At 32.2% G+C, this 21,482-nt stretch overlaps 2 protein-coding genes and 1 pseudogene across 2 annotated transcripts; 1 reads left to right on the forward strand and 2 right to left on the reverse strand.

The window, feature by feature from the left end:
- The first annotated feature begins 241 nt into the window (after nucleotides 1-241).
- On the forward strand, nucleotides 242-2,455 carry LOC134255479 (macrophage-expressed gene 1 protein-like; annotated as a pseudogene).
- Nucleotides 2,456-5,065: 2,610 nt separating this feature from the next.
- On the reverse strand, nucleotides 5,066-13,757 carry LOC134255474 (uncharacterized). Its single transcript, XM_062738013.1, has 6 exons — nucleotides 13,711-13,757; nucleotides 8,212-8,281; nucleotides 7,868-8,094; nucleotides 7,213-7,360; nucleotides 5,531-5,686; nucleotides 5,066-5,325 (listed from the first exon to the last, which is right to left on the reverse strand). The coding sequence occupies exons 2-6, from the start codon at nucleotides 8,279-8,281 to the stop codon at nucleotides 5,093-5,095; spliced, it is 834 nt and encodes a 277-aa protein (XP_062593997.1). The 5' UTR covers nucleotides 13,711-13,757; the 3' UTR covers nucleotides 5,066-5,092.
- A 3,427-nt stretch (nucleotides 13,758-17,184) lies between these two features.
- LOC134255475 (uncharacterized) lies at nucleotides 17,185-19,930 on the reverse strand. The gene is made up of 5 exons (XM_062738015.1): nucleotides 19,843-19,930; nucleotides 19,511-19,737; nucleotides 19,195-19,351; nucleotides 17,844-17,996; nucleotides 17,185-17,548 (listed from the first exon to the last, which is right to left on the reverse strand). The coding sequence occupies exons 1-5, from the start codon at nucleotides 19,871-19,873 to the stop codon at nucleotides 17,439-17,441; spliced, it is 678 nt and encodes a 225-aa protein (XP_062593999.1). The 5' UTR covers nucleotides 19,874-19,930; the 3' UTR covers nucleotides 17,185-17,438.
- Between the last annotated feature and the right edge of the window lie 1,552 nt (nucleotides 19,931-21,482).

The raw sequence follows: 21,482 nt of genomic DNA on the forward strand, positions 1-21,482 counted from the left end.
TCGTATTACCCCACATACCACAATCTAGTTACTTCCTCCTTTAAATCATTTTGATAAGAAAATCAGCTGTCCCAATGAAATCGAACTTTGCTTGTATAATATCTGCTTTAATATTTACATTATGAATTCAGATTTATTTATATGAAACAATCTATTTGTCGACAAGTACAATAGCTGACATGGGATCAAAATGCGTATGTATAAATGGCGCTGTATCCCATGAAATCTTAAAACATTAGCTATGGAGTTTATCCGGATATCATTCATAATTGTAATTATAACTTTTGTAAATTGTTACGCAGAGCAAAATTTCAGCAATGGAAATCCAAGGGCATGTAAATTGGCAGAAGATGAAACTCTGGTTAAGTTTGAAGTTCTACCCGGATATGGCTGGGATAATCTTGTGAATGAAAATCGAGGGTTAGTTGTAAATTTCAATTATTCTCAGTGCAGAACTACAGAGGATGGGAGATATTTAATTCCTGACTGTCTCAATGTTATTCCTATTAAATCAAGTCGACTGAACATATTTTCTAGTGTGTACAATTATTGGTCGGACTATAAGTCTGATACGTCGGCATCGATTAATAAAGGCGGATCTTTCAAAGGATTTGGCTTCAAGATTGCTGCAAGTATGTCATCTGAATTTCAAAACGTGAAGTCTAAATAATTACAATATAATGCTACAACAACAAAAGTACAAGCCAAATTTCATCTTTATACCGCAAAAATACATCCTGATTCCGAGCTTGATCAAGTGTTTCGAAATCGAATTTTACGAATAGCTGATCATATTCAACATAAACGAAAAATGTCGGCCAGATATGAAAGTGAACTTCTCATACAAGACTTCGGTACACATGTACTTACAAGTGTTGAGGCAGGAGCTTCCATCGTCAAAGAAGACCTACATTAATTCGTCTTTTTCAAGCAGTGATACTTCTTCGAGACTGCAACTTTCGCTTGCGGCAAGTTTTTCACATTCTGGCTTCTTTCATTCTGAGAGTGAATCAGCTTCCGGAACATATTCAGTATCGAATGATATAATCCAAAAATACAAAAACTGCACAACTGATTCTGAAGTCCGTACGCATGGAGGTCCAGCAATAAATCCAGAAAATTTTACTCTTGACGAATGGACTTCTCAAATTGGAGACAATTTGGTTATCATTGATAGAGACGGGTTTTCTTTGGAAGATGTAATATCTCCTCAAACTTTTCCCGAGCTTTCAGAATGCCTTGTCCAAGAAACGGCACAAACAGTGCACCATGCAATCAACAGTTATCTTCTACACAACACATATCAAGGTTGCACTAATCCTGATTCTCCAAATTTCAGCAAAATTTCAAACGCAGACGATGGTTCGTGCCGCTTACCATTTTCAAATTTATCTTTTGGAGGTGTCTATCAAAAGTGTCAAACAATGGATGTTTCTGATGACCAATCTTATTGTGACGATCTAATTACAAAAAATCCTCATACAGGGGATTTTAGCTGTCCTGTTGGCTTCGATCCAGTTCTCTTACAATCGGACCGGGTTACATTTTCAAAGACGGAACACGAATGTCACAGAAGATGGATATTTTTCAAGCATTGTACTACAAAACAGATTACAGGACCAACAATAGAATATACAGCGTACTGGTGCAGCTCAAATTATGAAACCCAGGAGTCAAGGGACAATGGTTTTCTTTTTGGTGGACTTTACACAAATGGAATGAACAACTTTGTTACGGATTCCCAATCATGCCCTCCGTTTTTTGTTGCAATGAAGATTACATCGAGTGTTTTTATATGCATCAGTGACAAGTTTGAACTTGCTGTAAAAAACTCAATCCCATTTGCTGGTTTCTACAGCTGTAAAAGTGGTAATCCTTTGGTAAAAGACACTGCTGATGCAAAATCGTGTCCAAAAGGATACAGCAGCCATTTGGCATATATTGATGACTCCTGCGATATCATGTATTGCATACGCAGTGCACAGCTGCAGGTACCAGAGTTAAAGTTTCCAAGTCTAAAAATTCCTCCTTTTATTAAGATTCCACGTGAAGAGTTCGTGGAAACTTCGTATATGATTACCGATGATTCAAAAGTATGGACGAAACTATTTGCTCCTGAGGAATATGATATGCAACCAGCAGATAAGAAATGGACAACTATGGCATCGTCTAAGATTGTGGAGGACAAACTGAGATCATCTTTTAAATTAAATTACGAAGATAGTATAGAATCCAACAATGATAAAGTAAATACTGGGATATCAAAAGGTGCTGTTGCAGGGGTATCTGTAGTTACTACCACTTTATTTTGTGTTATTGTCGGCTTTGCTATATCATACTTGCGCACTCGAAAAATGAAGAACAATGGATATACCAGCATACAATCTTAATAAACAGCAAATCACAGAAATTTACTTTTAATTTTCATCAAATAAAAAATAAAAATACAAACTTTGAAGGTGTTGCTATTATTTATCAATGAATGACTGATTTGTTATTACAGGATGCTGTATTCGAATTATAATAATTTTTATCATTCGATTAATAATAACTTTTATTCTATTTAAATTGATATAAAAAGTTCAACAATAGGTAGAGCTTTTGTATATGCATCCTACTAGTATAACTTTATTTGGCATTTTTTTTTAAATGTTGACATACATGTTCCTTGAAATTCGGAATTTGATATATTTATTAATTTTAATGAATTTTTAATTCTTAATTCTGATCAATACTCATCTTTAATTTTAGACAAAATATGATATACATTCTGATAAGAGTCAATGAATGTATTTGTGCATGTAAGATGTATAAAGTAAAATAAAAAAGGAAATGAAATGAAGTCATGAAATTTCTCTGCAGTGTAATCATTATTCGTATGGATTTTATTTTGAAAAAATTGTGCAAGCTTTTAATCACTGCATGATAACCTAAAAGCAAATCCGTTGTCAAAATTTTCCTCTCTTTCTCTTCATTGCTTTAATTCCTCGCGTCACATTGCAATAAGTTGTAGACCGCATACCTGTTTAGCTGGAATTGTGAAAGAATATTGTTTCTTTGAGGACCAATGTTCGTGCATTTCTTGCGTCAATCTTTTCCAAATAACATCCCCAGGAACAATTATTTTCTTGAGATTTTTACTCATCGAATCTTAAGAATTTAATATGTGTATCAAACGAAATAACGTCCCCTGAATCACACAAATTTTGTGTACCCACAAACATTGATACTCTAGGACAAAAAAAATGATTCCACAAAAGTAATGATAGAGTATATTCAATGTAATTGGTAGGGAGTTTATTTCACGAGGAGGAGAAGTATTTTTTTTATATTTCACGAGTGCACAGCATTTGTTCAATAATCGCATTATCCGTGAATGAAATGAATTATAATTCAACAATTTAAATTTGAGTACTCTGGTCATTATGAACGTTTGATATGATTTTCCTTTAGCATGTGTCTTTTGGTAACATTGTTTTATTGGCTGTAACCTTATAGCTGAAACATGTGGAGAAAACAAACAGTATTCAAAATCAAAAGTCCATAAAACAGTACAAAATAGGAGCAGAGCAAATATGGCCCTCCAAAACATCAGAGGTGAAATCAGGTGCTATGGGGGGTGGGGGGGGGGGGGTTGAGCATCCCCTGTCGACCAGTCATACCCGCTGTGTGCTCCTAGTCATGATTGGGAAATAACAAAAAAATCCGTCGTGAATTCTTTGTATAAATGATAGACCAACAATAACTATGAAAAACGTTTACTTATGGCTTCGCGGTAGTTAAGCATTGTATTATCATTTTTTGAAAGATGCAGTCTCATAACTGCAATAGTGTGTGCAAACAAATTGAGTAACGCGCGTTAGCGCGTTATGAAAATTTGTTTGCACACACCATTGCAATTATGAGAGTGCACCTTTCAAAAAATGATAATTCAATGCTTATCTTTACATTTTTAGTCCCTGAAATTTCCGCAATTTTGATTTTTTATTTAAAATTCCACCCTTATCCTTCATGTAAGTTGCAATTGATAGAACAGCTTTTGGAACAGCTTAATCCAAACTTCCCACCAGATTTCATTTACTCACAAACCAATATCCGCAAACGAAAATAGTGCACAATTAAACAAATAGCAATAATCACAGTTTTCTTTCTTTTCAATCTAAAATGATAAACTATATTTTTGCCACAAAGAAATACAAATGAATAGTATAAAAGACACAAATTTTCCCCTTTATTTAAACTGTAATGGCGCAGTCCCTGTATTCATGCGCCAAACAGACTTCGGTGATTTGGTCCTGTGTGTTATGTGTATTTATCACTTTTAATTTTATAATGTTTTTTATTAAGGTCTAACAAAGTAAATGTAAATATTGAAAATATTGTTATCATGAGTTTCAACGGACCTGACAATAAGAATGTATAACGTTTACCAACCAAAGCGTAAAAAGTATAGAAAAAAACAATAAAATGGCTCGGAGTACATTAAGCAAAACAGGGACCAGGTTAGAAAATCAATAAATAATTTTGTAACGTGAACCAGGTATTGTGACGTCTACTACTCTCGGGAGTTTACGTTAAATTACCGATAACTGTCGCACTATAATTATAATAATATTGAGGTATAATATTTTTTTATTTAACATGAATATCGTCTACACAAGATTCATGTTTGTTAAGGATGATTTTGACAAAGAAAAAAATTAATCACTTCAAAACAATTTCTAAATGAAACATGATAAACAGAAATGCAGAGTCATTCTTCTTCACCATTAAATCATACAGCTGTTCTTGTTTAATTCCATTGATATCGAGAGCTTTTCTAGAGGTGGTTTGATCAACCGGATATCCTGTTCCACTGAATCCGGTTCCGGCTTGTAAATACATGCATTTGTATTATTCTAACCATCATATGTGTGCTTCGTTAATTTGGCATAGTGTATGCGATTTACAATTAGTATTAAAACAAACCTTGAAAATAAAATTGAAACTGAAATAAAATCAATCGAAATCAATTTGCTTTGATAGCGAAACATAACAAACAGATATGTACAGTTATATCTCTTTAACAGTTTAATTTAATTATTGTTCATTTTTAATTTCCTGGGTAGGGAGGGGCTTTTTCTGAGGTAGTCTGATCAACCGGATATCCGGTCCCAGTGTATCCGGTCCCAGCATTATATGCATTGTTTTGACCAGTTCCGTTGCTAGGATACGGTGTTGTTCCATATCCAGTCTGAGGTGGATAGGAATTCATTATGTTTCCATTGGCTGGAGCTCCATATCCAGTGTATGGTGGAGGGGCTTGATAATTTGGATTGGTGTAGCCTAAAATATAAATGATTCCAAATAACTGACAATCTCCTTGATACATTTTTAAGGTATGTGTGAAATAAATGACCAATGCAAAACAAAAAAGTAAAATAGTAAGTGTTAGGATTCCTAAAAGAGCAATTACATATACTGTTATCAAAAATGATGATTCATCATTGTTTTTTGCTATTATTTTATTTTACATATAAATAATTTTCACCTGCAGCTGTTGCTGTCACGACCTGCTGATGACCACCAGTTCCAATAACAACCCCTCGTGGATGATATCGTCGCCGGCGACACACAATGATAATCACAGTGATGACAACGATAGCGAAAACAATGCTCCCGACTACCGAGCCAACCACGATACCAACTGTGGAATAAAAGAAAACCGAAATACAAAAAAATATCCGTACATATTTAAAACCTATATAACAGTTACAGAATATAAAATGTAAAGATGTAATTCAAAACAAAATATTGAATTATAAATGTTATGACAAATGTATATTAAAGAGAAATGTCAGAGTCACTTTTTATTTCCTGCCACTTTACAGTGCATTCTAGTAGGTGCTTACACGAAAAGATCTCTCACTGCTTAATGGCCTTGAATGCAAAGTATAGGTATAGATTAGGCTGTTTGATATGTAGCTTTATTTCGTATGTACATGTAGCTTCAGAACAGTAGCTCTCCGAAAAAATATATTGGCAGAGCGGAGAGCTACAGTTGACCGTTGGCTCTTCAAAAATCTGTAGCTTACACGAAGAATAATACTTCGGTTTTTAAATATAAATCATATTTGCAGTCAAGGTAGAGAGTAACAATTTTTTTTATCTTATGTTTTCTGGAGATGGCTACAGTTTCACAGCATCTCCGTAATGGTGCAAAAATATTTTTTTTATACGGGCGACTGCAGGCAGAATAAATTGGTTTTACATTTAACTTACTTCTAATAAGACGAGATTTTTATTCACTGTTGACAACATAGCTCTTTTAACGCGAAAACCATACAAAAAAATCTGAGTGTTTACCTGTCGTTTCTACTCAGCAGCCATGACAGTTCACGCGTGACGGACTGAGACTTGGGCTTGAAATTTAGAATTACTCAATAAAGCAGGTGTTGGTGTTTATAAATAACTGTGATTAATAGTATCAGTAAACATTAATAAACCATTCCATGTGTTATTTTTACGTAAACAGCGATATTTAGGCTTAAAATAAGGTAATATTCCAAAGAAATCCTCTCCTTATAGATCCTTAATTTTATTGGCTGTCCCAAAATAAAATCTGCCAAGGTCAGTGAACATGGCGGATAATTTTAAGTTGTGATGTTGATACACACGAAAAATAAGCGAAATATGGATTGTTCTGTATATTTTTGGATCGATTTATGTCTTAGATAACTACATTTTGGAAGTCCGAGTAAGACATGTTAATTGAATAGCCGTTTACTGACAATTTGAGCCGATATCCGCGCGGGAGTAAATCGCTCCCGCATTGCACTTCACGGAGATCCTAAGGAGTTGTAGCCCTTTCCCCACCCCCGCCCCAAAAAAATAGGGAGAGGGCTACATTATTGCAGCTAAAATTGTTTAAATTTACACGGTAAATTAATTAGGATTACCAAAGTGTAAATGAACAAAGAGAGCATTACTCATAAAAAATTGTACTTTTTATTTATGTTATTTATTTACAATATCATTTTTAAAATTCATAAACGAAAACCCAATGAAAGTTGCAAAACGTTTGTATATCCTTGCCTGATTTTCTTGACGGATATTGTTGCAAAACATAAATAAAATGTGTATAATTTCAATAATGATATGTTTTGAGGAAAACTGCAAGAATCTCTCTCTCTCTCTCTCTCTCTCTCTCTCTCTCTCTCTCTCTCTTATTACCTTCATATGGATTCTTTGTTGTTACTTTTAGCGTAAAGTATCCAGAATAAATGCCACTACTTTTTGATGGTGCTGTTAGTTTGACCTTGACATCACCATATGTATCACCACAGAACTTTTCAGGTTCGGAATCAAAGCAGCTGTACGTCTAAGATTAAAATTAATGGTCTAGTACGTTCATGTTTTTTTGACAGATGCTGAAGATTATTGTCTTTTTTTATCCAAATGGAACCAATATACCAGAGTACTGTTTAACCATAAATTGGTTGCAATGTTGTATTTAACCTTTAAATCTTTATATACATGGTGTTTTTCATAAACATTGGGTGAAATAAAGCATTGGGTTTGCTTCAAATTGAAATGCACCCTGTTCGTGTGAAAAGAAGATAGTAATATTATCTTTAAATTTGCAAATGATATTAAGTTAATGATATTTACTTAATTTAAACTGTAATATAAATTGAAACCAAACCAAAACAACTTTAAAATTTATATTTTTGGTCAATTTCGCTAAAGTATTAAAAAAATGGCATTTTTTAAAACAATATAATGGATCTTTCAAGACAAACCGTTGTAGACTTTTTTTCAGAAAAATAGCAAGGTACGATTGTTTGAACAATGACATACCATTTTTATTTTTAAAATGGACACTTACTTCGTCAAGCTCCGTCCCTATAAGCCCTCCGTAATATTGAAGCTTAACGGAACAACTATTGATATAAAAGCTTTGGGCCTCAACACACACTTTGTTATCGGTATTGAATGGACTGAACGTGTATGAACAGTATGACGATAAACTCTCCCCGCTCCAAGTGATGTAATAAGTGTCGTCATCAAAAATAGTTTTTGTGTCGTATCCAGAACACGTGCTGTCAAAGTACACTGCAAAAGACAAAAGATCCAAGAATGATGACAACATAAAGTTAAACTTGTTAAATATGTAGTATAAAAATATCTCAAATAAATTAACTTATGCCTTATTTTAAAAAAAAATCTTACAGTTTGAACTGTATCCACTGACGATAGATATCGTAGCAAAAACCAAAATGACCTCGGAACGGAAATTCATCTGAAAATAATGTATGGCATATATATACGTTTATTTTATAAGCATCATGCTGATAAATAAATGAAATTCCTTTAACAATAGACATTTCTAACTAAAGCAAACAAAGTTTTATTTCTAATTGACAGCTGGAAGAAAGCCTTTGCCTGTAAAAATGTCTAATAGTATTCTATCCGTGTATGATAGAAGATTTTGCTTCACAATAATCGTATATGTAAAACCTTCTGAAACCTACCTCTTAGAATTTTTTGTTTTGACAATCAAAATAAGGTTTTCGTGAAACGTAATTCGAGGGTTGTCAGTAGACATGAGATGTTGCATTATCAAATTTTTAAACAAAAAATATTTAGGAAATGCTAATATCTTAACTAACGGAATTCTGTTGAAGTTTACTCAAGCTAACGGGACATATGATATAATGATATAAAAAGAATACTTTCACACGTTGGTAGAAAAGATTAAATGTATCATATATACTCGTATGTTCAAATCTTGAATTAAACAAATAAGGGGCGATATAAAAATCATTATCCTTCTGTGTTTAGTGACATACAGAGGCTTGTTCTCTTATCAGAACAGAGATTTTGAAGCTGGAAGCACAAGCACAAGGTGAAAAAATAAGAATTATAAAAATTCGTAACACCAACATGACCAATGAATGATAAATAAAAGATAGATTTATCGAGATATATATACAAAAACATGATATATACATGTACACATAAAATAAAGGATAGATTACAAGATCAGTGAGTACTGGTTAATGCTGGCAAAGCATATAACAACATAAGATCGTTGTTTGTAAGGCCAAATAGATGTGTTTAAACTGTAATTTAGAGGAACTCTACAAGTGGTCATCCAACTTATACCCATTTTTTCCTTTCAAAGGAGGAAAATATTCATAATTGTTTGTCATTTAGAATATTTTGGTCATTTCAAACAACATTACTGAATTTGAACTACATGCATCATATCTATATTGGACTCCGAAACTTAATAAAAAGCCTTACAAAGATACATAGCGGGTTCCAGTAAATATTCTACCAATGCTCCTTTTAACATTCCTTTCTAAAATATTAACAGTAGTGAAGGAGAAATTTCAGAAGTGCTTTTGCAACAATATCTTTCAGAGATGGTGTCAATCAGATGTTGATACATGTCCTTAAAATTCCAAGGAAATATTGGACATTTGAAAAATAGTGAAATTTACCAAAATCGATAGCAAACATTTTAACTTTAAATACGACCATTCTCTAAAATCAATTTTAAGTCCAGAGTTTTGACACCCGCAATTGGCAGCTGCCTTTTCAATTAAAAAAGGGAACTGGTTATTTACTTACCTTGTCATTCGTCATTTGCAAACATATTTTGATAAAAAAAAATCTGATTGTACACGCAGTACTCTGGAGTTGATAATAAAAAAGATGCTTTAGTCTCTAGTAGAATGTATAATGTTTGGGGATAAGTCAGTCAGCAAGTTGTGGAAGTAATAAGTCAATATACTAGGAATACACAATTTAAGGAACATTTTGAGATGACAGCAGTTATAAACGTAGAAATAAATCAGCAGCAAAAATAAAGATAGAAATAAATCGTGAAAACTAATTTTTTTGCACAAAATAAAAATATATTTTGGATATGTGACACGGTATCTCTATGGACTTTTTTCAGACAAGCAAGCTACAGATCTCTAGCTATCTCAGAAAATGCAATATCAGATTTGTTTAAATCTAGACCGTTTGGGATAAAATGGGGTCAAAATTTGGATAAAGGTTTAATGTAACTAAAGATCATTATAAAGAAAAAAAATCTTAAAATTGTGTTTTTAAAAACAAAACGGAGCCATGATTAGTCGAATTGAATTGAAATTCCTTAAGTCTTTGTTCAAGTCAATCTCTAGTACAATGGGATAACAGTTTTTCGTGTGATGAAAAAAAATCTTTCAATAACTTCCTTCTTAAGAACAACGGAGCATTGATTAGTCAAATTGTCATGGAAGTCTCTCCTTGTTCTATGAGTTAAGTTTGTTGAACTAAGGCTAGGATGGCTGTCATCATTAAAATTTTGTTTTCAAGAATAACACCGCCATAAAGAGTGATATGATTATAAAAGCATCCTCAGAAAGCATAGAATCAATTCTGTTAAAATTTAACCCATGGGGATAGGGTATGGCTAGAAAAGTGAAAAAATAGAAAATGAAATGCAGATTACGTTTACATTATTTATACTTTTCTATGCTGACGACACAGTTTTACTATCTGATAACCCAGATGATTTACAAAGAGCGTTGAATATTTTTTCTGATTATTGTGACCACTGGAAACTTCAAGTAAACAGACAAGACTAAGATTGTAATTTTTTCTAGGGGAAGGATCCCCCCAAAAATATTTTTGTACAGAGAAGCACCAATTGAAATTGTGAACGAATTTAAATACTAAGGTGTTATCATGTCCCGTAGTGGTTTTTTTCAAAAGTGCCAAAACACACCTAACTAAACAAGCTTCAAAAGCAATGTATGGAGTTCTCAGAAAGATAAGGTATTTTAACTTGCCAGTAGATTGTCAAATAGATCTTTTTGACAAAGTTATAAGCCCGATTTTGTTGTACGGGTGTGAAGTTTGGGGCTACGAAAACATAGATATTTTTGAAATTTGTTTTGCATGTTAAGTCCAGTACCCCAAATTGTATGGTGTATAGGGAAACTGGGCGATATCCTTTAATAATACGTATAAAGGTACGAATGATTACTTACTGGGCTAAACTTTTGATGTCACATGAGAGTAAGCTGACATACAAAATGTATTGCTTTCTTTATAAACAATTTTCTGAAGGATCATTTATGCACCCATGGTTGAAATGTATAAGGGATATCTTGAATTCTTGTGGTCTGTCTTATGTGTGGATGAATCAAAATTTCATTTGTATTACATGGTTAAAATCCATTGTGAAAGAAACATTGTAAAATCAATTTTTACAAGACTGGCATATGAACATAGAAAATTCATCTAAATGTTTAAATTACAGGATTTTCAAAAACAATTTTGGACGAGAAATGTACTTAAGTAAACTCCCAAAAGACTTAAGAATTGTATTAACCAAATTTAGAACTTGTAACCACAAACTTCCAGTCGAATCTGGTATATGGACTAATACTGAGAGATCTTTAAGATTATGTAATTTATGTAACAAAAATATTTTGGGGGATGATATGTTCATATTTTTCGTCTTTACGGGTAAAACGTATTGATAAGAAGTATTGGTCTCATGTAAATACTTATAAATTTGAGAAAATTATGTCCATCACAAATGTTGACTCACTGTTAAAACTGTCTTTGTTTACTAAAAAGATATTGGCCTGCCTTCAGTAGCTATTTTCTTATTTGACACTACTCTTCCTTATTTGACTTTGTATTTTGTATATATGTAAATATGTTCCTGTACTTCATATACCATTGTATGGTCTGAGTGTAAATAAACAAACAAACAGGTTATGTTATTCTTCCTGTTGCTATTTTATTCTCTGTGAATCTTAATTGTTTGTTCCTCATATGGGCCATTTATTTACATTATTGATTTCAGAAATTGTGTCAACGGCAAATAACAATTGCTTCACTAAATTACTAGACACTCTGCTAATTCAAAAATATGCACCTTTAGCTGTTGTTTTTGGAGTATGACTCTTGTCACTATGATGTGAAAACTCTGTGTAAATAGTTAAAATGTGTGAAAACATCCAAAAAAGTGATTTTAATGACATGATTGGTTTTTAAGTTACCTGATGAAAATCAGGTAAGAACTCATTGAAATTGCATAGACATTAATTTTTTTAACTTAACCCCCTTCCCCGTAGTCACGCATTTTAACGCATATACCATTTCCTATTTCTAACGCAAAATTACATATATCGTTTCCTCGCAATCACGCATTTTCAAGCACTTTGAAAAGTTCATTTAATCTACAATTTATTGCCAAATTCTTTCTATTTTATACTTACTGAAATATCATAAAATAAGGGAAGTTATTTTATTATTGAAATATCACGCCATGATAATACTTACGCTGAACTTCAGAGAAACTTGTACCACACTATGAAGTGTTTCCGGGGAAAAGGTAAACAAATATTTCAATGACGTGAACATTAAGTGTATGTTGCGTAACAATTACGTAAGTTGTAAAGAGTCGCAAAAGGTGCGAACCCTCACTGCTCAATGGCCCTTAATGCAGAGTATAGGATAAAATTGAAGCTCTCCACCGGCAAGTGGTGGCATCTTCATATGAGTGAAACATTTTCGAGAGGGACGTTATACACTAATGAATCAATCAAGCAGTATATTTTTGAGCACAAATCAATTTAAAAATTCTTACAATGTGTCTGCAGTGATAAAATTTGGCTATTTGATTTCCGGGTTTATGTGGTTTTGTTCTGTAGCTTATTGTTTTAATAGTCGCCTAAAAGGCGCAGTTCTTAGAGCAGCAGCTCTAGAATCGCGAAAGAAGGAGTCAATATTTGCCTTGCAGGTTCGAATCCTACCGTGAGACGTAGAGACTGGTCCTTCTGATGTGACCGTATAAACCGAGTTCATGTGATGCAGTAGGTGCTGGTGCGAAAAAGAACCCTCACTGCTCAATAACCCAAAATGCAGAGTATATTATTAGGACAAAATTTGAAGCTCTCCACCGGCAAGCGGTGGCCTCTCTATATGAGTGAAACATTTTCGAGAGGGACGTTATACAACCAATGAATCAATCAATCATTATATTAAAATAATTCAGAAAGACACACACGTCTTGTATATATTTTTAGATAATATTATTTTAGTCTTTGATATTCAATAAAAATACACATTTAATTAACAGATTTGAAATGCAATTACTTACAGTGTACCTTTATCGATATCTATCCACTTCATGTAAATGACCAATTATGAAAAAAAGTTCTTGTGAAATGCCCTATATTACTTATGCAATGTACATCCCGAGATGGTTAACACTCAGTACTTAAAGACAAACATGATAACAAACGATAATGCCCACGTGATCTACAACTCGTGAGAAATTGTAATGAGTGTGAATACTTTAGATATTTACTTTTATATATAAATATTTTACAGGTCGGCGAGTTTAAATATTGTAAAATATAACATGTATTAAGAATTCTCAACAAAAACTTAAGAAGAAAATATATATTGCTCTAAAATAATTCTGTGTCATAAAAGTTGTTTTATTATATATGAAAGTCGATTGAACATTGCAACAGATTGTATTTTAATATAATGAAGAAAAAAAGTCTTATATGATTAACATTTTACTTTAAGTTAATTTTCTAAAATATAAATATAATTGTGCAAAACAAAGTTTTTATTGCCAAATGAAATGAGTTGAAAACCTGGTGATTTGACATTTACAATGCACGGCCTGAAACAAGAGCTTACCTGGGAGGCTAAGATAAACAGAGCAAATGATAAAGAATGAACATTTCCCTCTAGCGCAATGTTAGCCTACGAACGTTTTAAAGATAGTGAGGATGTGATTATACTATTTTTATCATTATCATTTGCATATTTATGAAACGGTTATATTGACTGCTGCTCAAAAGAAATATTTGTATGAATTATAATGTAATATATATCCCTCTATTTTACAATGTTTCCTCCTCATTGTTATAAAAGGAACATATAAACTTATCCCTTGAAAATATATAATGAAAGGAAAACAAATTGTCTTATTACCAAATGAAATGAAGAGAAAACCGAGTGATTTGTGATAAAAATGTACTCGATCTAGTCCCCCGCCGTAAATAGCATCCTTATGTTTATGATGCTTAAGATTTTAATACACAGATCAAAAAATCAAAAATCAAATTAAAGGTGAAAGAATCATTACACTACTAGTGTAGTATTCTTTTCATTAACATAAAGAGTAAAGAATTTTTTGGGCAAAACTTAGAGCTAATATAAAAAATAAATTGCTTACCTTCAATTATGATTCATATAACTACGGAGATTTTATATTGTTGTCTATCTTGTTATTACCTTATACAATCACTTATTGAGATAGTATATTATCTCTAAGTAAACATAATATCACAAGGTTAATTTGTACAGTAAATATAGCGATGGAACACAAATGAAAATAAAATTAAAATTTTATAAGTTGACACAAAGATGATAAAAAGTTCTCTATATTCTAATGATCTGCAAAGTCGTGTGGGGATGATACTTTCCGTATTACGTAATATTAGTTGAGTGTTTTACAATAGAAGATATAAGCCATATAGCATGACTAATGTGATGACTTTATATTTTTCAGTTTTCTTACTTTTGTAGTCAAATTCCGCCATTATCCACATCTTACTTTTAGTGGGCGATTAGTTTTAAAAATAAGGCAAGCCACTGGAAGATAAAATTATGTTATAGGAATTTCTTGAAACAAATCCTCTTAAAGTCAACTTCAATGTTTTGTGTGCATTTTAATGTAATCATAGTGACCTTGTTAAAAATGTTATACACGAGTCATATATCGTATTTTGCTGATGTACTTAAGAAATGAATTTAATTTTTGAAGATTCATGAGGTTATGAACTACGACGCTTCACGCCGGCATATTTCATGAAGCGCGTTAGCGCTTCATGATAAATATGCCGGAGTGAAGCGTTGTAGTTCATATACCTCATGAATCTTCAAAAAATTAAATTTATTTCTTATATTTACATTATTTTTCTGATGACTTGCCGTAAATTTACGCCGTTCAATTGTCATTTTTAAAACAAAACAGTGTGCACTATATCTTTTGCCTTTTTGACATCAAGAGCGGTATTATGACGTAACAATGGAGATATTCATGCTTATTCATGATACATACCTAATGTAGTTCATGAGAAAATATACTGCATTTTATTTTGTAAAGAATCATAGGGGAAATTTATTGGAAATGTAAATATTTGATAATAATTGTTAAACCTTTGTTAATAAACTATAAATTTCCGGGGATCCGTCTTTTAAGCCTTGTTTGTAGAATTGTATTATTTGAGATCGACTACTGTTTTTTGTCCAATTTTTTAACTTAACTAACATATAAATTACGCGTATCAAAATAATATGTAAATAAAATCAACATTAACTAAAATACTGTTATAGAAACTACAAAATATATATCAATGAGCACTACATCCTAGATCTGACAGAAATGTTGCAATATTTATCATATTCCTAGCATATTTACTGTGGTTGTGATCGGTCGCGAGGAACTCCATGGCACCTGAACCCACCTATTTTTTAATTGCTCCGTGATTGTTCTGCTCCCGATATCTATTGCTTTGACTTTTGAGCTTGATAACCGTTTATTATCTCCTATTTAATTTAAGGTCACTTGACTATAATTAAACATTGAATAGGATACATAGAAATATTAAAGTGTAAACAAAACCTTTCCTTGAAGATAAATTGCCAGAAAGCAACAGAAGTATTATGATGAGGGTCCAACGAAATAACAAGAGAAAAGAACAAAAATCAAAAAAAATATTTTCCTGTATGTTGCATAGAACCCCGCCCCATCTGTATAGCATCTGAATCCAGGGCTGATAAATTTAAAACTAATGAAGAGACTGCTTATTCATTATAAAAAGGGATTATAAAGATGGAAACCGTCAGTTAGCATTCGACTTAATGATATATTGTATATGCTGATAGGGTAATTGTATCTACCAAAGAGCTTACGAAATATTTACTTAAGAGAAGATCGTTGATTTTCTTCTTTAATTAAGCTATTTTTTAATACATTGTTTCCTACGTATTTATTGCATGCTCTTGCTTATCAAGTCAGCTAAGAGACGTAAAATTTATATGCAGGTGCTATAGCTACATTGCTAACTCGGTAATTATAAGGAAAGTAGATGATAGAAAAATTAAGTCACGTCTTTTTCTATTAAAATATATAAATTTGAAACAGGTGTGTCGCACTATATATACATGAAGGATATGGAAATAATTACGAACAGTATTAGATCTCAAAGTCCATAAACAATACAAAATAGGAGCAGAGCAAACACGGACCTCCAAAACATCAGAGGTGGGATCAGGTGCCATGGAGGAGTGAGCATCCCTTGCCGACCGGTCACACTCGCCGTGTGCTCCTTGTCATGATCAGGAAAAAACGGAAAAATCCGTTGTCAATTCAGTGTATAAATAATGGGCTAACAATTAGTATGAAAAACGTCAGTCAGCATTTGACTCAATGATAAATTGTATTTGCTGACAATGTCATTGTATCCACCATAGAACTTACAAATGATGACTTTAAACGAGACTGCTGATTTTCTTGTTTTATCAACTTGCTTGTCATTAAATTACCTAGTTTTACAAAATGTGCATACATAGAACATACTCTTGCGTATCGAATCAACTGAGATATATATACTCCATATGCAGGTGATGAAGGTATATTGCTGCATAAGTAAGGGAATTTGACGATAGAAAAGTTAAAGTCATCACGTTTATCATATAGCTTGGTTGTCAGATTCAATGAAAATCGCACAATCAATCAAATTGAATGATGAAACAACAATGGTAAACACTTTTTCCCTTTGCAAAAAAGCGTTTAAAACATATATCCTAGAATTAATTGTACTAAGAGCTCTGTTTTCCTGCCAGGTCTCACTAAGTTGTATAGTTGCGCGGTAAATCCTTATGTTTCGTTACACTGCGTTTAGAAAACATCTGAAAAAAACTTAAAATCCCAAATTACAGCTCAAAAGATCCCTCACTGCTCACTAGCCAATTATAAGAACCAAGTAGAGGTGTTCATCTTAAGTATTCCATCACAAATGTTTTCTTGAAGAGAATTAAACGAATAGTAAAAAAAATAATGACACGAACCAAAACAAGAAATATGAATGAAATACATCAAAGTTTACAAGGAAAATATTATTTAATGTATAAACATGGGGATGAGCAAACACCACTTTGTACAATTCAAAAATTACTTATAAATTTAAAAATATTCTAAGCAACATATAAATGCATATGGAAAGTGTTTCATGGGTATGAAGGTAAATTTTAATGTTGAACGATAATGCTGAAATTTTAAATGGTTCAAAAGAAAGCATATAAAACAGTAACAGTTGCTCCTAAGACTTATAATCTTCACATATATTTTAAAACCTCTATCGTGTATTGACAATAACAGGAACGGTAACTGTGTATTCTGTGGCCATTACTTCGTTTGTAGGATAGGGAGGCGGGGGGTCAACGCTCATTGGAGGATTTCCTAAATCTATAAAATGTATATCAATTATACAAAGTATTTATTTTCCTTCTAATACTTTAAAGAAATTCATGATAACAGCAAATAAAACTTTTACAACTTTGTTCTAAAAAGTGATTACACATGTATTTCATTTCATTTTTTCCCCAATAATTGTTACTTCAATACTTTGTTTTCTAGATATTTGAACAGCGACATAATAATTATGATTTTTGATTACATTATAATATTATATTTATTTTTAGAGCACAAACATAATGATTTACTCATTCATTGTACTTAATTAAGGATAATTTTACGGTACCTGGAGAAGAATTGTCGACTAAACGTGTGTGTGGAATTTCCGACCTCTGAAACACTAATCCTGGAGTTCTTTTTCTTCGACAAATCAAAACAACTGCCGCTGCTATTAAGGCAGTAACCGATACTACAGAAATTAGTCCTATAATCCACGTGTCTGAAAGAAATGAAGTAATATTGCATTACATTGCATTCGTTTTTTGTTAAGTTTATATTTCATGAAATGTGATATGATGTTATGGTCAGATTCTGTGAAAGGAATTAGGAAGATTACGAATATTAATCATGATCCAGATTTCAATTAATCACACAGTATAAATTATGATCTGAACAAATAGGAACCTAATGCCATGGAGTGAACATCCCATATAGGTCTATGAACCGGTCACAACCACTGTATATCCCCTGTCACATGTGTCATAAGCGAGTAAACAGATTGACTTTATGTTGTCACAAGTAAAATTGGCCCATATGATATTCATGGGATTTTCTTATTATCTGAAAATTTTTCGGAAATCTTGTCAAAATTACATAAATAATTTTTATATAAATATTGTGTATGGTTTAAACAAAACTCACATATTTTTAGAACGATTTCTTTGCACTATATTTACGCTGTATAAATTCATATGAATATCACATCAAAATTGCATGAAGTGTTCACATATACTAGTACATGCAAAGAATGAATATGAAATTATTGTGAATTTCATTTAAAATTTAAGCAAACCTTTTAGTTTTGATTTTTTTTACATGTCATATTGTTTTATTTAATTTCTGAAACTGTCTAGTCATGTACTTCAAGCGGGCAACTGCACGTACGATCATGTCCCAACAAGGAAATCTCAGTATATTAATGACATTTATCACTTCTTTGTAAAGGAGTAGTTATCTAGAACTTGATGACAAAATACAATAAAGCGAATACAATATTAATTATGACTGTTTTTTGACTTAAGACTTCATTACTATGAATTATTGTGGTGTAGGAATTATAACATTTTTAACATTATTTACTTTTCAATGTAAAAATGTTTTCAAAAAAAGGTAAATGTTGTTGAAATATACTTTTTAAAAGACTTTCTATCAATTGATAAATGGATATGAAATATTGTACATTACGATTTTCAAGGAATATTTCTTATCATCATTACATTTCGTCCCTACATGACGATATTAAGCTAACATGTATTGAAAATCAATTTCACAGAAAAGGGAAATAAAATAGTGTTCATGTTTACAGTACAACGCTGATACATACTGTCGCCGAGCTCTATAAGTTTTAGTTTTTCATGTGCATCGACTTTAAGTCAAGATGAAAAACATATTATTTAAATGAAAAAAAAAACGCTTACAGTCTTGCTGCTTGGGTTTGTGTTCTTTATATGCATAGACTCTCAATTGAAATGAGTTTGAAGTACTACTGAAGGTCCTAGGAACGGATAGTTTCACACTGATATCCGCATTTTGCGATCCACAAAACTTCTTTGGAGTTTGACCACATCCATATGTCTGAAGAATGATAAAGAAGCATTTTCTTTTTAAAAAAATGATATTTATAGTTATAATAAATCAATAAACATAATCATAATCCAGACATTTATACATATTTTTTGTTTATGTTACTTGTCTGGATTGTTTTCGATGAAGATGATATAACTTTTTTGTTACCCTTTTCAATTCGCCCTCCTCGATGTAATAAACATACACACTACAATCTTGTATGTTAAAAGTTTCAACTTCAACACACACTTTGCTTAGCGACTCCACAGGGTCGAAAGTTATCTTACAGCTCCTCCTAGTTCTTGAAAGAGAGGAACCGTCCCAGGAGAGATGATGACTAGTGTAAACGCTGTAGAATGTAGAACCCAGATCGCATGTAAATTCCGAGAAGGAAACTAAAATTTATATTAAAAAAATAAACGTAGATAAAAATTAGATAACTATGGTAATTTTAATCGATTCTCAGTATGCTTACATACATACATGTAATAAGTACTTACCAGAAGTACTCGTAACTTGTTCAGCATGCATAGACCATAAAAAAATACTCGAAATCCAAATCCAAACATCGTCATCATCATCTAGTTCCTTTATTAAGAAAAGCATTCATTAGGATTGAAATTATACTGATGTACTCTGACAATGCGTAATAATTGAACTTGTTAATTTTGAGATGACTGCTTACACAAAATACCCCTGAAATTTAAATTTTTATTCCCTTACTGTGTCGAATGATTTCTGTATCACAAAGTATTGTAGGTTGATCTTCCTCTTTCCTTTGTTTTGAATTATTTTACCTTCTTTCATTTCAAAAGGATATCGAGCATGTAATTCATATAGGACTGTGTTGAGATTTTACATCTTACATATAATGTTCTATAAGAAGCGACAAAAAATTTAAACTATGACTTCGAATGAAAAAAGGAAACAAAACAAAACCTTCCTGGTGTACACACAGTGCGATTTATAAATGGCGTCTACCATGAAAACTAACTCAGTGTGATTTATAAATTGCGTCTGTCATGAACATTTATTTCACTTCGACAAAAACAATATTAAGCCTAGTACTCACCTATAGAAATTATCTCCACAATCTATGACTTTGTCAACGGGACATTAATGAAATTTTCATTTTTTGAGTAAAAATGTCTGCGACCTTTCAACTGCTATGTAAACAATGCTTCGCGTGACTGGTTTTTCCACTACTGTGAAATAAAGCCTCGATACATAAAATAGGAACCTGTTTAATAACACAAAGTGTGCTAGATTTTTATCATGAATGCACTTAAGTACAACGATACTTAAACACGTAAGACGATAACTATGGTTTTTATTATTAGACCAGAAAATATATACTCAATTAAAAAAAAAAGCAAAAGAAACGCATATTGTTTTACTCATCAAAGAAATTTTGAAAAATATATTGAAGAACATTTCTTTTTATCATTGGATACCTGTGACATATTTTAAGGACAATATGGGGTTTTAAAACTTAAGTGTTGAATTATTTCCCTTGATTAATCATGTTTATGAAAATGGTGTTTTTCATGATCTCTTGTAAATCGGGGGTCTTTTTTAATTGATATTTTGGATTTAGAGAAACAATAAACACTCCTATTAAACCCATATTTAAGATTTGATTGCAATTTTGATTCAGCAATGTCACGCCTGAACAAAGATGAACGCAACAGGGCTAATGATGCTGATAACCGTAACACGAAGTTTCAAATTTAGTGTATATCAATTGGCTTTGCAGCGGTTAAACGTACGTTTCAACCAGCTAGGAACACGGATGACAGACCAAGAACTGGCTGCCAACGGGTTACCACACCCAGACAGGACCGTCAATCCCCCTTCAGCAATCGATTTAGAACTACTGCACAAACTGATGCTACAATTGCTGGTTGAAGATTAAATCAACATAAAAGTGCAAATTGTTCTCAAGAAACTGAGAGGGGCTGGTATTCGTTCATGAAATCTGTGGACGAATCCCACAATCCCACAAGCGCTGAGACGTCGCAAAGGACAAATCGATTGATATGCCCATAGAATTTGGGGGCGATGAAAGCAACACTCTAAAATCACTTTTCAAAAAAAAATATGGTTAACGTTTAAACTGAAAATATAGACTATCATGTCT

Source organism: Saccostrea cucullata, unplaced genomic scaffold (assembly GCF_032062105.1).
Source record: "Saccostrea cucullata isolate Sc308-1 unplaced genomic scaffold, CSIRO_AGI_Scuc_v1 ctg7193, whole genome shotgun sequence".
Lineage (NCBI taxonomy): Eukaryota > Metazoa > Mollusca > Bivalvia > Ostreida > Ostreidae > Saccostrea > Saccostrea cuccullata.

Coding starts and splice junctions, on each gene's coding strand:
- LOC134255475 (XM_062738015.1), bottom strand. CDS start 19,873: ATGCATGCTGAACAAGTTACGAGTACTTCTG. Junction 19,738..19,842: donor ACAAGTTACGAGTACTTCTG/GTAAGTACTTAT, acceptor TATAAATTTTAG/TTTCCTTCTCGGAATTTACA. Junction 17,549..17,843: donor AGTCGACAATTCTTCTCCAG/GTACCGTAAAAT, acceptor TACATTTTATAG/ATTTAGGAAATCCTCCAATG.
- LOC134255474 (XM_062738013.1), bottom strand. CDS start 8,281: ATGAATTTCCGTTCCGAGGTCATTTTGGTTTTTGCTACGATATCTATC. Junction 7,361..7,867: donor TAGGGACGGAGCTTGACGAA/GTAAGTGTCCAT, acceptor TTTTAATCTTAG/ACGTACAGCTGCTTTGATTC. Junction 5,326..5,530: donor CGTGACAGCAACAGCTGCAG/GTGAAAATTATT, acceptor TTTATATTTTAG/GCTACACCAATCCAAATTAT.